The sequence below is a fragment of the Sinocyclocheilus rhinocerous genome, unplaced genomic scaffold (genome assembly GCF_001515625.1).
Source record: "Sinocyclocheilus rhinocerous isolate Xijiao unplaced genomic scaffold, SAMN03320098_v1.1 scaffold716, whole genome shotgun sequence".
Classification (NCBI taxonomy): Eukaryota; Metazoa; Chordata; class Actinopteri; order Cypriniformes; family Cyprinidae; genus Sinocyclocheilus; species Sinocyclocheilus rhinocerous.
In genome coordinates this window covers 327,987-344,510 of record NW_015647020.1, presented here as the reverse complement: position 1 = coordinate 344,510, position 16,524 = coordinate 327,987, and the positions used below count along the sequence as shown (strand labels likewise).

Here is a 16,524-nt window from a genome sequence, read left to right as displayed (position 1 = left end):
CCAATTTTGATTGCATCATATAATAATTGCTGTTAATAGTGTTCGTCTGTTTGATTACATCTTTAATAGATTTTTCCGTACATTTCTGCCATATATACCTTAACTGACAGTCACCACTAATAAGCTACTACTAAATATATTGTAGAAACTTAATTTTCTGTAAAGTTGCTTTGCAACGATTTGTATCGTGAAAAGTGCTATACAAATAAACTTGAATTGAATTGAATTTATTGTAAAAGATTAATTTCATCAATGTTAACAGATTTATTATTGCTTCACTTGCAGAGGCAGGAACTTGACAAGAACAGACCAAAGGAGTACGAAAGATTTAGGCGCTTTTATTTGTGTTATCTTTGAGTTACAGGTGGTTTTGAGGACAAAGAGTTGAATCAAGAGAAAGGAAAGGAAAAGGCAAGAAAAGAGGACTTTGGAATGGAGGAGTAAACAAGTGAGAAAAAGTAAAAACAAAGATGTTTTCTTTTGTTTATTTTCCTCATCCTCACTTTGTCTTCCTGTGTCTTTTCTTAGTGCTCAATGTCTTTCCTTAATATTTCTGTCTCTCTGTGAAAAGAAACAGGAGACACTGAGAGAGAGGGTGGCACTCTGTTACAGAGATGCACCATCTCTTTAAATATCTCCTCTGCTTATACATTTATAAAGGGAAACACTGGCAGACAGAACGGAGAGAGTGTGATTTCATGATTTTAGATTATTTTATTGAAAATAATCACATTAGCTCCATATGACACATTCAGACAGCCCAAATTCTAACAGACCTCCAGTTTAGACATGTCTTTCTTTGAGAGGACAGATAGACCATGGGGAGACTGAAAATGTAACAAGATGTTGTGGTAATGAGAGGAGGTAGAGAGATGGTTGATGGACTGAGATTATTCTTCCTCTTTCTCCTCTCCGTGTGTGATGACGTAGCAGATGTTCTTGTAGTCTACGTTGCCAGCCACATCTGGAGGAAATGCAGCCCAAAGATTTTTCATCTAGAAGAAAACAATCAGAAGATATTAAACAATTGGTCAGTAATTGGTTTAATGCTTTGACTAAAACAAAAATAAATAAATCAAACCTGTACGTCTCCATATATGGCTCAGTTCACTCCTTCAATGTATAGCGCTTTTCACAATACACACTGTTTCAAAGCAAATTTATACCAATATAGCAAGTAATATCTTAAGCATCTGTATGCAGTTTTGTGAAGTTTTACAACTTTAAAGTGGAATTCACTGTTGTAATTATATCACTGTCATTATTACAGTGGGTAGCTGTACACAAACATTTGTTGCTGCTGTATCATGCCCTTTTTGTGGAATTTCATACCTGCTCACCAAATATACTCCCAGAACAGGCATTTGGGGGAACGCAGGAATGAAACCGAAGCCATTTGCCTTATTAGAAATCAGTGTACCATCAAAATGATTTGGAAACTGATATCTAAAGGTAAAAAAAAAACTGTACATACAGTTGCTAAATGTAAATAAATGTAAGGTTTTGAGATTATAAAAATATTCAGATTTATAAAAATCATATTATAATCTTTAAAAATATACCACATCTATCAGTTTGGAGCTGGGCAATAGTGTAAATGTATGTCCAAGGGATATTTTTCACGTTTATCACTTGCCAGGCAAAAAGTAATTACACACTTCTCAACAAACCACAGAATTTGAATTTTGATTTTGATTCATGGCACTTATAGCCCCGGTTTCACAGACAAAGCTTAAGCCTAGTCCCAGACAAAAATGTAAGTCTGAGCTGTTTCAACTGAAAAAAGCTTGCACTTATTGATCTTAAAATATGTCGGTGCCCTTGTTTTGCCTCAAGATGCACACCAGTAATGTTTTTTTAAGGCATGTTTATAAAAATTACTTAAATGTCCTAATTGTACTATGGCCTAATCCTGGCTGAGTCTAAGCCCTGTCTGTGAAACCAGGCCATAGTGTGGGATACTTACATATGAAGCTTAAAGTATGAGAAAATGTAATTGTAATTCCTGAATTAGCAAACACCACTAATTAAAATAATCCAACTACAACTAACCTCCTCAGCGGTAAACCTGTCGCACTGGGTGGTCAGGAGTTCCTCTAGGCTGAAAAATAAAATAAAATGTTACATGTTACAATGTTACATTCTTGAAAATGGCCTTTCACCATAGTTGTTTATTCATTCTATAGTGTGAACAACAATAGGTCAGGATACTTACAATTCCTTCTTGATGGTGCCTGTAGCCTCGGGGTCCAGGACTTTGAAAGCACTCAAGATAACATCCTCAGGATCGGCACCTAAATGAGTTTGATGAATACATTTTGTGACTACTTGATGTGAATGATTGATGTGAGATGTCAACACTTCAATTACACTACAATACAATATAAATATAAAACTATATTTCAACATTTTCTGAAGAAAATTTAAATGATCTTTGTCTAAGAAAAACTTTCTGCCATGAATCTAAGATATTTTATGGTTTCCAGGGCATTGCCAGTGAGATGGGTGGTTTCTTACTGACCCAAGTCAAAGGTGCCAACCTACAAGTATTTATGATATTCTGGTCTCTAGATATGACTCTATGGTTTCTCCTTTATTGTACCACAGTCAGTGTACATCTAAAAGTGCTGCTATGCACTTTTTGTCATTATCCTGTAGCTCAAACAGTAGAGCATGGGGCTAGCAACACCAAGGTCATGGGTTTGATTCCTAAGGAATGCATGAACTGATGAAATCTTTATCTTGAAAGCACTGTAAGTCACTTTCAATAAAAGTGTCTTCCAAATGCATGTTAATGTCCTAGCAAGTTAGAGTTGTGTGCTCATGTAAAGTTTACAAAGTTTAATACTTAACCCCAAACCAAAAGTATTAGCAACAGAAATTATGTGTGATTACAGGAATAAACAAAGTCAGAAAAGATTTGGACTCACCCTTCAGCTTCTCACCAAACATGGTGAGGAAGACAGTGAAGTTGATGGGGCCACTAGCCTCTTTGACCATGGCTTCCAGCTCTTCGTTTTTCACATTTAGCTGACCCATGGAGGCCAGCACATCTCTCAGATCATCCTTGCTGATAATACCATCCCTGTTCTGGTCGATGATTGTGAAAGCCTGTTTGTTTTAGAGAGTGTTAGATAGTTAATTAACTTCTAATTGCATCATAGGTCCCAAAAGATAGACATGTTGTCTTCATACAAGAATATATTATTTTTGTAGTTATGAAATTTTTCCCTTCTGGCATCAGGTCTTGATGTTTTTCTTCAGAATATCTATGAAACTTGAGATGACATCTGAGACCAAGTATCTTGGCAGCTGCTGCCCACTTGTCTTTCTAAGCTGTTAAAAGGTCACAGAATGTACAACAAGACTTTGGGGATATTTAAAGAGGGGGGATTGGTTACATTTGCCAGCCCCTACTAATCGTTTACCACCCCTCCTTACTACTTACAATAGCTATAGAACTGTAAATTGTATAGTTAACTCTCATGCCATTGGTTATTGAACATAAAACCAATACTACACTTAGTACTGAGTACTTTCTTCCAGTGGTTGAATAGTTCTAAAATCGACCACTTTATGAATTACTAATGTTCAAGGTTTTCAAACAGGTCAGCATGGGAGAGTGTCATTAATGACTATTGATTTGACTTATGTTAAAACTATCCTCTTAGTTTTTTCTTATACATGTTGCTTTGGATAACAGTTTATGCAAAATAAATGTTAATGTATTGGACTAGGTTTAGCAGAAATTTACCTCCTTGTATTCCTGGATCTGGCTCTGCTCAAACATGGAGAAGACATTAGAGCTGCCGCCCTCTGCCTGCTGCCTCCTCTTGGCCTTCTTGGGTGCCTAGAGGAAAAAACATAAACAAAGTCAGAAAAGATTTGGACTCACCCTTCAGCTTCTCACCAAACATGGTGAGGAAGACAGTGAAGTTGATGGGGCCACTAGCCTCTTTGACCATGGCTTCCAGCTCTTCGTTTTTCACATTTAGCTGACCCATGGAGGCCAGCACATCTCTCAGATCATCCTTGCTGATAATACCATCCCTGTTCTGGTCGATGATTGTGAAAGCCTGTTTGTTTTAGAGAGGGTAAGACAGTTAATCAACTACTAATTGCTCCATAGGTCCCAAAAGATACACAAGTTGTCTTCACACAAGAAAAGAGATATTGTAGTTATGAAATGTTTCCCTTCTGGCATCAGGTCTTTTTTTTTTTTCTGCCGAACATCTCTGAAACTTGAGATGACATCTGAGACCAAGTATCTATCTATCTATCTATCTATCTATCTATCTGCCACAGATTAATCTCTCATCAAATGATGAGGAGTGTTCATCAATTAATCTCATGAATAACTGAGTTTATATTTTTTGTATAAAGTGTAAAAAAAAATGTGTAAAAAACACTCACCATCTCTCAAAGTTTTTGCAGTTGGTCAAAAGAGGGGAAGTATACACAACGCTGATGTGACTGACATCTTCGTAGTTCCCATCTTGGGGTCTTATATACCGGCCTGGGTGTGCTAACTTTAGCCTGAACATCAGGTTTAGGAAAGTGAGAGCTGGTGAAAGTACAAGAGAGGAGGTATATGGAGTGCTTTGGTGTCACTTTTCATTCCTGATCCAAAATAGGATTTGCACGCCTTGGAATGAGTTGAATTCAGTCCAGTAATTTTGGGAATAGTTTGGTTTATCTTGTGGACAAATATGGCAAGCCCAAGAGATTGTTGCTGGCTTGACTAAAGGGCTAGCTCTGTTTCTTTTCATATTATTGACTCTGTCTGACAATTCAACCCTGGTTTAGATTTTGCTCAGTCTTGTAAGATTGAACAGTTACAGCAAGAAACATTTCTTATTATTATCAGTCTTGAAAACTGCTTAATATCTTTGTTCCTAATCCTAATCCTGTTATCATGTAACGACCAAACAAGAGCTAGTGTTCTTCACCTTCAACGATCACAGTTAATGAGCATTTGTGAGTTTGAATACTTGTAAGACCTTGTTTGCTTTGTGGCATGTATAGCTTTAGGTCTAAAAAAGTGTTCAGCAATATTTTTGCATAATCTACTATAATATCTATTTATGCAATATAACACTTTTTTGTATGTCCAGTAAGAAAGCATCTTAGCATATAAATATAATGACATATCCTGCTAATCCCTCTATACGTCTTGAAAGTAAACTATTACTATAAACTATAAACTATTACTATTAATATTATGTAGCTCATATTAGCTACATATGATATATCAGCTTTTGTTCCCTATATGAACATTTTTTGTCTTTCTGTTTTTCATAAAAAATGTAAATTAGTTAATATTTGCTCTATACAGCAGCTAAATAACAACATATTGACATATTGGAAAGTGATAAAGGTGCTGTATTGTATAGTATGTATTTTATGGATACATGTCTGAATGTAAGGGAAGTTTGATGACTAAACATACTTTTCAAGTACTGGAGCTCTATATTGGGGAGCTTATAGGCTCCTGGTATAGTCCAAAACAGTGTTCTGCAGCCCTCCCACTTCACACCATATATGCATCCATAGCTGGACATTTATCATGGTCCCAACACTGAAGGTATGTATTCAAATACAGGGTTGTGGGAACGGATACTACCTCTCTGCAGGGAGTTTGGTCTTATTGATCTTTTTTATTTGTATTTCGGGTGACTGCTTATAGCTATTTATTATGCCATAAACACTTTTCTTGAACCTGTTTCCAGATTGTTTTTATATTTTAAGTATTCAGACTAGACAGCAATGAAATTAACTGTTTGGGGGAAAACTCCTCCAGAAAGCGGGCTAATTATTCCCTTAAAAATCCCATCCGTCACAGTTCATCGCGATCTCACAAAGTTCCGTTATAATCAATGAAGCTGTCTACACTGCAATGCATAAATTTCTTATTTACATAGTGTCTACACTTCATTTGTTATTATGAGATTCTTTCAGATTCCTTTCAGTCTATCGGATATACTATGGTAATTGGGCGGCAGGTTTTTTGCTAAGAGCCGCATTCGTGACATTATCACTAACAGATCTCATTATTTGCCCACGAATAACATAGCTACTCCTGTAAATTACAATAGCGAGGCCCAGTAGAGGTAGTTTCAGTAGAGTGTTTTGCTTTTAAGTGATAGGCCTGTGTCAAAGATGAATTGCTTAATTAAATTTGTCTTTGCAAAATGCACCGATTTTATTTTATCCAACAATCCATCGGGCAGTGTTTTATAGTGAAACCTTCCACCTAAAAACTCCTTCCTTGTTCTTATCAATGAATGCATGAATGAATGAATTAATAAATAAATGAAACTGTTAACTGCTTTTTTTAATATATATTTTACATTAATCGCAAAAATTAACGTGTTTTGACAGCACTATTAATTAGGCTACCTAATGAAACATCAATGAGAATTCCATTAAGTCTAGTTGCCCATAGCAAATGTTTATATTTTATGTCATTCATGTATTTTAAAATATAGAAAAATATGACCATTCAAAAGTTAGCGTCAGTATTTTTTAAAGAAATCAATACTTTTATTTATCAAAAATGCATTTGATCAAAAGTGACAGTAAGACATTTAAGACAAAAGATTTCAATCTGAAATAAATGCTGTTCTTTTGAACTTTCTAATCAAATAATCCTGAAAGTCAACTTTCTAATCAAATAATTACGATTTCCACAAAACTATTAAGCAATACAACTTGTTTTTGTTTTGTTTTTTTCAACATTGATAAAAATAAGAAATGTTTCTTAAGCACCAAATCAGCATTTTAGAATGATTTCTGAATGATCATGTGAGTGGAATAATGGTTGCTGAAAATTCAGCTTTCCATCACAGTTATAAATTACATTTTAAAATTGATTAAAACAGAAAACAGCTATTTTAAATTGTAATAATATGTCATGATATTAAAATTTTACAGTATTTTTCATCAAGTAGAATGCAGCTTACATATTGTCCAAAATATATTTTAGAACATCACCGAATGCCTCTCCTTGCATTAAAGCTATACATTTTATTAGAAAGTATGTTTCCTGAGAATCAAACTTGTACACTTGGTGTTAATTCTCTTGTCTCATAAGTAATATTTTTATGTACTTTGAAATTGGAAGATTTTGCCATATGAAGAGTGACCCCTGAGTAATAATATATTGATCTGAAAGTAATAATTTTATAAGTGAACATAGTATAAGTAGTTTATTTAAAATAACTGAACAGTTTAAGGGTCACTACAAGAAAAGGTGTAGTGGAAAAAGTGACAGCTGTGGACAGAAATAGCTTGCCATCCCCCAATTTTCACACTCCCCGAACAAATGAATAGCGTCCAAGAGTGGTTTTCACACTAGCCCAAATGTTCTCTTTCCTGTTCTGTTTCACGCTAGCCCAAATGTTCTCTTTTCAATTCTCTTCTGGCCTTACACACACAGACACACACTTTCACTCATGGCTGCTGTCCCCTGGTCTATAACCACATTCCCTTTTCCCTCCCCTGACATAAATATAGGGCAGGGGTTCCCAAACTTTTGTCAGTCAAACTCCTTAGATGTACAATATTTACTTGAAGTACCCCCTGAGATTTTGTTTCTCCTCTATGCCACGCCTTTCTGAAACGCGTCGATTTTTACAAAGTTCATCGGTCTGAAAAAGCGAGGTGTGCTCTGATTGGCCAGCTATCCAGTGCGTTGTGATTGGCCGAATTCCTCAAGCGTGTGACGGAAATGTTACGTCCCTTACCATATTGTGATGCCTGCGGCAACCACATGTAACGACCCCGGGCTGGACTCCGCTTCGTCCACGGTGAAAGCCGATCCGGCGATCGACAGCGCGAAGTTGAAGTATTTCCTCAGCGACCAGCACGGATCAGCTCCAGGCATGACGAAGCGATATCGTCCTCTTTCACAATGAAGCACACAGTGCCTTCACGACATGGCGGCGGAAGCAACAATACTACAGCGAGAATAAAAGTTACGCCTTCTTTCTTTGCGTGAACATTTGGGCGGCGTTATGCAAATCTTCCCAGATAGTGACGTAGGTATGTGGGGGCGTGTTAGAACGAGCCGTTTTAGGTAGGTGTGGCTGACTCTTAACTTTTATAAAGAATATCTCTTTAGATTTGAGACTTTAGTCTTTGCAACTTTACAGATCTTCTTTATGCACCAAGAGCTTGTAACACTCCAAAGAGAAAGGGAAAATTGAAATGGCATCATATGACCCCTTTAATAATTTAATGACACTGGTGTATCAGGAACCCAATAATAATAATAATAATAATAATAATAATAATAATAATAATAATAATGAGTGTGTTTCCCTCACCAGTGCCTTGAGATGTATGGATAGACAAGCCATTTGGAGAATACATAGATAAATTAAAAAATAAAAATAAATTAATATTTGATGATAATTTTAAAAGTAATTCGTAATGCTTTAGATTACAGCATGCAATTTACAGCGTAAGTAAACTGAATTTACAATGTACCTTTTTGTAATAATAGTGTGCTTATACAGTACTTATAAAGGAAAAATAGGCAATGTTTGGGGAATAAAGGGGTATCAACCTGGAAAATTAAAAAATTTTATATATATTTTATTTCAAATTGTCTTTTGCATCACACGAGACACACACAACGATAACATCAAAACTTGTAATGGAAATGGCAGAGGTATTCATACAGTATTCAAATGAAGTTGAAGCCGTGACAGGACTGAACATCGCAATATATACCCTCTTTTACTGCGACTCCTCCTTGGTCTCTCTGTCCATCGTACTCTGCCTGGGTCTCCACCGATCACATCATCACTTCAGTCAGTCTAGTTCATGGTTCCACCCTGACTCCTCCCTCCATCAGTTTCTGGTATCTGGGTCACCAAACTCCTAGCTGTCTTCTGGGTCACTCTGGGTTCTCATTCGCTGCTGGCTTCTCCATGGTTTCTTCCACTGCCAGCTCCTCCATGGTCTCTTCTGCCACTGGTCCTGACATTCCTAAGACCCTCGCCTTCCTTCCACATGTACTGGTCCCATTTAGGCTTCAGGAGCTGCCTTCTGGAGGAGGGGGGTAATGTCAGGTTTAGTCTAGGTTTCAGTTTTGTTTTCATGGACTCATAATTTGTATCACATTATTTCCTGTGTTTCCTTTCTGTTTTCATGGTTTCTAAGTGTTTCTTCATTTGTAGTCATGGTTACTTGAAGTACCCCCTGAGATTTTAGGTAAATGTTTTAATAATTTTATGTTTTAATAATATTATTAGTTTGTACGTAATATGTCTCTACAATGGAAAATGCAACAACACATAGCCTATCTCAACTTTGACAAAAAAGCTTCTCCATTATGCTTATTCTATTGTCAATAACTCTGCTAAATAAATAAATAAATCGTTTTTCAAGTCAAACTTTGATGTTGTCTTGAGAAAGCCTGAGCAGCAAGTTTGAAGAAGCTTGAAGTTCGAAGGTTTTCTGATTTAAGTTTTATGTAGTTTGAAGATTTTGAAGACCATACAGTATATCAGAAAGCAGACAGACAGATGTTTTAACATTGTGCTAGCATGACTTTGCATGTTTCTAACATGTTTAACACATTGCTAGCTTGAATAAACATGCTTCTAATGTGTTTTACATATTTGCTAACATGTCACTAGCATGTTTACCATATTGTTAGCATGAATTAACAGGTTTCTAACATGTTTTAACACATTGCTAGCATGAATTAACATGTTTCTAACATGTTTAGCATGTTACAAGTATGTTTGGCATGTTGCTATAGCATGTTTTAAAATGTTGCTATCATGATTTAGAATGTTACTATGATGTTTTAGCATGTCACTAGCATGTTTTAACACATGGTTAGCATGATTTAATATGTCACTAGCATATATTGCTATAGATATATACAGTGGGCAGATGACACATTTGACCGCACCAGACACGTCAACCTTGGAACGATCAGTGTGTCATCACTCACAATAAAAATCAAGGAGTTTCAAGATGCCACAACATTGTGCAGTATCTGGTTGTAAAAAACACCTAAATTTAATTTCCTCAAGAATTTTTTAAAGTGTATTAACTCAAACTATATTACTTTTTAATGTCGTGTTAGCTAATGGCTTTGTCTTTTAGCATAGTTTAGCAAAATCATCTGCTGAAGTGTATTGCTGATATACAGACATTCACATGTGTATAACTACAGCTGCAGACACACCGATTTCACACAATTGCTCCTCATCTAGTTCATTAGTTTGCCTTGTGGCAGAACTAAATCCTATAATATGTAAGCAGCAGAGTTGGTAAAGTACTCTCATAGAATAACATATACTAAAGGGAGAGTTCGAGTTCGCAGGACTCATTTGTGGTTTAGGTTCCTGTTCAGGCAGGTATCAGGTCACTGCATAAGAAGCAAACAACTGTGAGAATGATGATATCAGGAGCAACTACGCTATATTATTACTATTGTCAATCAAGAATAGGCTACTAATATTGCCCACAAAAAAAACAACAAAAAAAAGATTTTGTACTGTCATACACACACTTTATATGTACTGACACTTTTATAACAACGGATATGCACAAACGTTGTATTTTACAGTAAACACATGGTCTAAACATTCTTAGATTATTATTTTTGCTACAGTGCACATTAACATTTACTTTTATAATCATATTATATATCATTGTCATATTATTGTTAGGCTTTGGCTGAGTAATCAAGCGCAAGACGAAGGAGTAAAGTCCAAAAGGAGTTTTTAATAATAAATCCAGGAGACTATCCACAAGTCCATAAACAAACAGTATCAAGTGCTCAGCAACGTAAATCCAAATAATAGCAGACCATGAACTTACAGAAACAGAGGACTTAAATACAGGGGAGAATGCAATCAGGGAGAAACAGAACAGGTGTGGGGCTAATTAACAACCAATGAGACTAATGAATTACTAAGGAAACAGATTAACCAGGGAACTAATGCAGGGGAACAGAAATACAGAGAAAGCCAAAATGTAAAAGCACAGAACAGAAACGTGACATTTATATTATATAGCATGAAATTTCCTTGTTTCATATGACATTTATAGGGGAGATGGTTGTGGATGGTTGTAATATTTTGGACCTTTCTGTCTGTATCTTGGAGTTCTTTTAAGTCATTCAAAATGTGATTCAAACTATTTACAAGTGTCTTTTATTAAAGGGTCATGAAACTCTAAAAGACATTTTTTTGAGACGCTAACATACAGTATATGTACAGGTTGCATATCAATGAAAACAACATCACTCAGTATGTTAATTATTATGGAAAAAGTGTTTTGTTTGCTTGTTCATCACTGAAGACCTTCTTTCCACTGTGGTAGCCTCAGAAGTTCCTTTGACCCCTTCTCTTCTCTTTCTCTTTTTATAGAGTCTGTAGGTTACATGGAAAATGCCATACAATTTTGCCAGAGATCTTACAGACTTTCCATGCTCTTTTATATCATCTGATGTTCCCTTTAAAATGCTGAGAGACACCCCTTGGTTTGTCTTTCTCTTCCTCTAGGCATACTGAAATTCAAAGAAAACATGAATGAAAGAAAAAATTTGCTTGGGGTGGGTTGTAACGTTTCATTAGTGTTACAGCTAACATCTCGGTTACGTATGTAACCCTCGTTCCCTGAAGGAGGGACTTGGATAACACTGGGAAAGCGTGCCCTTCCATTTGGAAGAGGACACACTGCAGAGTCCCCTCCTCACAGAGGTGGTTAAGTGACATTTACTAACGTGGAGTAACCCTGGGGGGCCCTACTGCACATGGAAGTCTCTGAGATGGCTCATGGCTGCATCATTTAGAGACAGCAGAACGTAGTCTGCCAGGGGAAACACGGCCCTAGTAACTGTACGGTGGAAATACACATATAGGATCCCAAACGGATCACTCATATGGGCACTAGCCTCGCACCAGATTTCAGGAATTCATTGGTTGAAAAGGCATGGCGCCGGACGCTCCGCCACGTCTGGCCGCCTGAGTGCTGGAGGACTCGACAGGGTCTGCCCAGTCAGGGGACTCTCTGGAGAACTAGGCGTCCAGCCCTCCAGTGCCCTGTGTAGGCCGCCTGATCCCTCCTATAAGGCAGACGATAGGACTGGGCTCTACACAGAGAAGGTCGACTACAGCTGTTCCTCGCAACCCAACAGTAGGACTTGGATAACACTGGGAAAGCGTGCCCTTCCATTTGGAAGAGGACACACTGCAGAGTCCCCTCCTCCCAGAGGGGGTTAAGTGACATTTACTAACGTGGAGTAACCCTGGGACGCTCCGCCACGTCTGGCCGCCTGAGTGCTGGAGGACTCGACAGGGTCTGCCCAGTCAGGGGACTCTCTGGAGAACTAGGCGCCAAGAATGCAGCAAGCCGACTCTGAACTGGGCCTCTCAGTGCCACTACCCGTTTGAGGTGAGAACACAGGAGGAAACTGGTTTGACACGCAGGCTATAGAACCTAGCGAATGTGTTAGAAGTCACCCAGCTCGCAGCTCTACAAATGTCTGCTAGTGAGGCACCACAAGCCAGCGCCCAGGATGATGCAACACCCCTAGTGGAGTGAGCACGCAGCCTGAGCGGGCAGGGCACACCTTGTGCTTCATAGGCCAAGGTGATGGCATCCACTATCCAGTGGGCCATCCTCTTCATAGAAAGAAACTTCAACTTGACTGACTGCAAAGGCTCGAAGGGGGCAGCTTGTAGGGCTCTTAGCACCAATGCCAAATCCCAAGAGGGAAGGGAGGGAGGCCTAGGAGGATTTAACCTCCTGGCCCCCCTAAGAAACCTGACGACCAGATCGTGCTTCCCCACCGACCTCCCCTCTATGGGGTCGTGATGGGCAGAAATAGCAGCAATATAAACCTTAAGAGTGGTTTAACACTCCAGCCCTTGCTGCAAGAAGGAAAGCACGGCTCTGAGCGAACATCTCCGGGGATCCTCCTGGTCGGAGGAACACCATTCGACGAACAGGTTCCACTTCAGCACATAGGCCCGTCTCATGGACGGAGCACGTGCTGAAGCGATAGTGAGAGCTACCTCCTGGGGTAGGTCACCTAGAACCTCCGCGTCCCATCCAGGGACCACACATGGAGTTTCCACAGGTCTGGACGCGGGTGCCAGAGGGTGCCTCGTCTCTGAGAAAGCAGATCCTTCCTCAGAGGAATTGACCAGGGAGGCGCTGTAGCGAGGAGCATGAGTTCAGGGAACAAGGTCCTGTTGGGTCAATATGGAGCCACTAACAAGACCAGCTCCTCGTCCTCCCTGATCTTGCACAGTATCTGTGCGAGCAGGCTCACTGGGGGGAATGTATATTTGCGCAGGCCCCGGGGCCAGCTGTGTGCCAGTGCGTCCGTGCAGAGCGTTGCCTCGGTTAGGGAGTAGAACCACTGGCAGTGGGAGATGCAAACAGGTCTACCTGAGCAACTCCGAACCGCCTGGGGGTGGAGTCTCCACTTCCCTGGAAGTGCTGCTCGAGACAGCTCGTCGGCTGCCCGATTGAACACTCCTGGGATGTGGATGGCACGAAGGGACCTCAGACGGTTCTGACTCCAAAGGAGGAGGTGGCAGGCGAGTTGCGACATGCGACGGGTGCGTAAACCGCCTTGCCGGTTTATATATGCAACAGTCGCAGTGTCCGTGCGGACCAGAACGTCCCTGCCCGAAGGCGCCCTCTGAGGCGTACTGCCAGCAATTTGAGGCAATTGATATGCCAACGCAGTTGGGGACCCGTCCACACCCCTGACACTGCGTGCCTGTTATTCATGGCTCCCCAGCCGGTGGCCGAGGCATCTGTGAAAACCACCGCATGCTTGGATATCTGTTCCAGGGGCACTCCTGCCCGAAGGAACGAAGGATCTGACCACGGGCTGAAGGTTCTCCCTCTGAGGCGGCTCAGGGCAAGGCGCACTGCCAGCAACTCGAGACAATTGATATGCCAACGCAGGTGGGGCCCCGTCCATATCCCTGACACTGCGTGCCCATAGTACATGGCTCCTCAGCTGGTGGCCGAGGCATCCGTGAATACCACAGCATGCCTGGATACCTGTTCCAGGGGCACTCCTGCCCGAAGGAACGAGGGATCTGACCACGAGCTGAAGATTCTGTGGCAGGCTGGTGTAATCTGAACCCGGTGAGTACCGCGTGGCCACGCCCACCTCGGGACTCGGCCATGGAGCCAGTGCTGAAGCGGTCTCATATGGAGCAGACCGAGCGGAACTACCGCCGCAGCCGCAGCTATATGCCCCAGGAGCCTCTAAAAGAATTTCAGTGGGACCGCCGTCCTGCCTGATAAAGTCTTGAGGCAGTTCAGGACTGACTGAGCACATTCCTGGGTGAGGCGTGCTGTCTGGCTGACCGAATCCAACTCCATGCTGAGAAAAGAAATCCTCTGCATTGGCGCGTGTTTGCTCTTTACCCAGTTGACCCGAAGACCCAACTGGCTGAGGTGTCTGAGCACCAAGTCCCTGTGTGCGCACAACTGCTCATGAGACTGTGCGAGTATGAGCCATTCGTCGAGATAGTTGAGGATGTGCACCCCCATTCTCTCAAAGGAACAAGGGCTGCCTCCACGACTTTGGTGAAGACACGAGGCGACAGGGACAGCCCGAAGGGCAGGACCTTGTACTTGTATGCCCGACCCTCGAATGCCAACCGCAGGAATGGCCTGTGCCATGGGAGGATCGAGACATGAAAGTACGCATCCTTCAGGTCGATCGCTGCAAACCAATCTTGGGGACGGATGCACTTGAAAATGCGTTTCTGCGTCAACATCTTGAATGGCAGCATGTGAAGGGCACGGTTCAAAACTCGCAGATCCAAGATCGGTCGTAACCCACCACTTTTCTTGGGCACAATGAAGTAAGGGCTGTAAAACCCCGACCTCATATCGGCTGGAGGGACCGGCTCTATCTCGTCTTTCGCCAGCAGGACTGCGATTTCCGCATGCAAGACAGGGGCATCGACAGCCTTGACTGAAGCGAACCGGATGCCCCTGAAGTTGGGGGGACGCCGGGCAAACTGAATCGTGTACCCGAGTCTGATGGTCCGCAGGAGCCACCGAGACAGACTGGGGAGCGCTAACCAGGCTCCGAGAGACCGTGCCAGAGGAACCAACGGAGCCACCGACATACCCACAGTGGGGCAGCGTGGTGGAACACAAGGACTCGGCCCGAGGCCTGTGACGTCCTGACCTGTGACGGCAGAGGGCGGAGTCTGGGTGTGAAGTGTAACACTCACCTGATTCCTCCTTGTGCGGGAGAAAACACTGGGTCCCGGCTTGAGGCTTGTGACAGCCCGGCGTGTGACGACATGAAGCGGGGACTCAAATGCTACAGCCCTTACCTGGTTCCACAAATGGACAGGAGGGGTGCTCTTGGGCAACCCACTGCTGCCCGCTGGCGAGAGAGGAGGAGGGAAGTGACCCTGTGATGCACAGTTCACAATTCTCCTCCTCTTGAGACCCAGAGACTGAAGAAACTGCTCTTTTATTGAAGTTTTGGATACCGCAGCTGCTGGGTCAGCGGCGGAACAAAAACAAAAGGCTGGGCGTCCTGCCTGCGACCGGCTCCACGACACTGCCTGGTGGAAGGCTGCTGCTGCTGCGTGGGAGTGGGGGCAGCCGCAGGGGGGCGCCCACAGCGACGAGCAGGCTGAGGGGCTGCAGCCGGGTTAGAAGCAGCAGGTTTCCTCCGGCGCATGATGTGTTTGATCGCCTCAGTCTGCTTCTGTGCCGCCCAGCACTGCTGGCCAAAGCTCTCAACAGCGTCGCCGAAAAGGTCGGTCTGCGAAACGGGAGCATTCAGGAACTGCACCAAGATTATTATAGTTTTGAATTTTTTAATTCGTTTTATTTTAATATCGTTTTCAAATTTGCTATAAAATTCAGTTTAATTTTTATTAGTTTAATTAATATTTTTGTTAGTTTTAGTTTAGTTTTTATTTTGTGAACGCATGTTTATTTAGTTTTTATATAGTTTAGTTTCAGTTTTAGTTTCAGTTTTAATTAAAATTTAGCAGAATTAACAGATGACTTCCAGAGCGCAGGCCAAAGAAAGACGTAGGCATAATTTAACCTTAGTGAGGCAAACATATAGCGATACAAAATTAACCCATGCTGAGATTGATTAGATAGTAAAAGTATACAAATATATGGCAAAGAAAGCAGGCAAGCCTTTTTTTACTAAATTAATCTACACAAGTCGCGCTTAATGCCATATCCAATGATGTGTGTTGAGATATTTAGTATGAAAATTAATGTAGCCTGATTTGGTTATATGTCTTTTCTTATTTAACCATAATCATGTGAGATATTTAATATGACAATAAATGTAGCCTAATTTGGTTATGATGGTTAGATGTCTTTTTTCTTTTTTAACAATCATAATATATTGTAACTGTCGTGTCTTGCTCACTTTTCCGTGAACAGCCTTGCATCAATCAAAACTGGGACTAATGAAATTCAATAATAACGGCAATCGCATTTAACAGTAAAGGCTTATATTTGAATGTTCTTTTC

General features: G+C 41.0%; 1 protein-coding gene across 1 annotated transcript; it reads right to left on the bottom strand.

Annotated features, from left to right (window-relative positions):
• Window positions 1-335: 335 nt before the first annotated feature.
• mylpfb (myosin light chain, phosphorylatable, fast skeletal muscle b) lies at window positions 336-7,767 on the bottom strand. The gene is made up of 7 exons (XM_016512464.1): window positions 7,746-7,767; window positions 4,414-4,564; window positions 3,755-3,850; window positions 2,931-3,111; window positions 2,216-2,294; window positions 2,053-2,101; window positions 336-995 (listed from the first exon to the last, which is right to left on the bottom strand). The coding sequence occupies exons 2-7, from the start codon at window positions 4,414-4,416 to the stop codon at window positions 891-893; spliced, it is 513 nt and encodes a 170-aa protein (XP_016367950.1). The 5' UTR covers window positions 4,417-4,564; window positions 7,746-7,767; the 3' UTR covers window positions 336-890.
• Between the last annotated feature and the right edge of the window lie 8,757 nt (window positions 7,768-16,524).

Bases quoted from the DNA above. Each gene is read 5' to 3' on its own strand.
- mylpfb (XM_016512464.1), bottom strand. The intron at 3,112-3,754 runs GTAAATTTCTGC...TAAAACAAACAG, and splicing joins AGATCCAGGAATACAAGGAG to GCTTTCACAATCATCGACCA. The intron at 2,102-2,215 runs GTAAGTATCCTG...TTTATTTTTCAG, and splicing joins GGCACCATCAAGAAGGAATT to CCTAGAGGAACTCCTGACCA.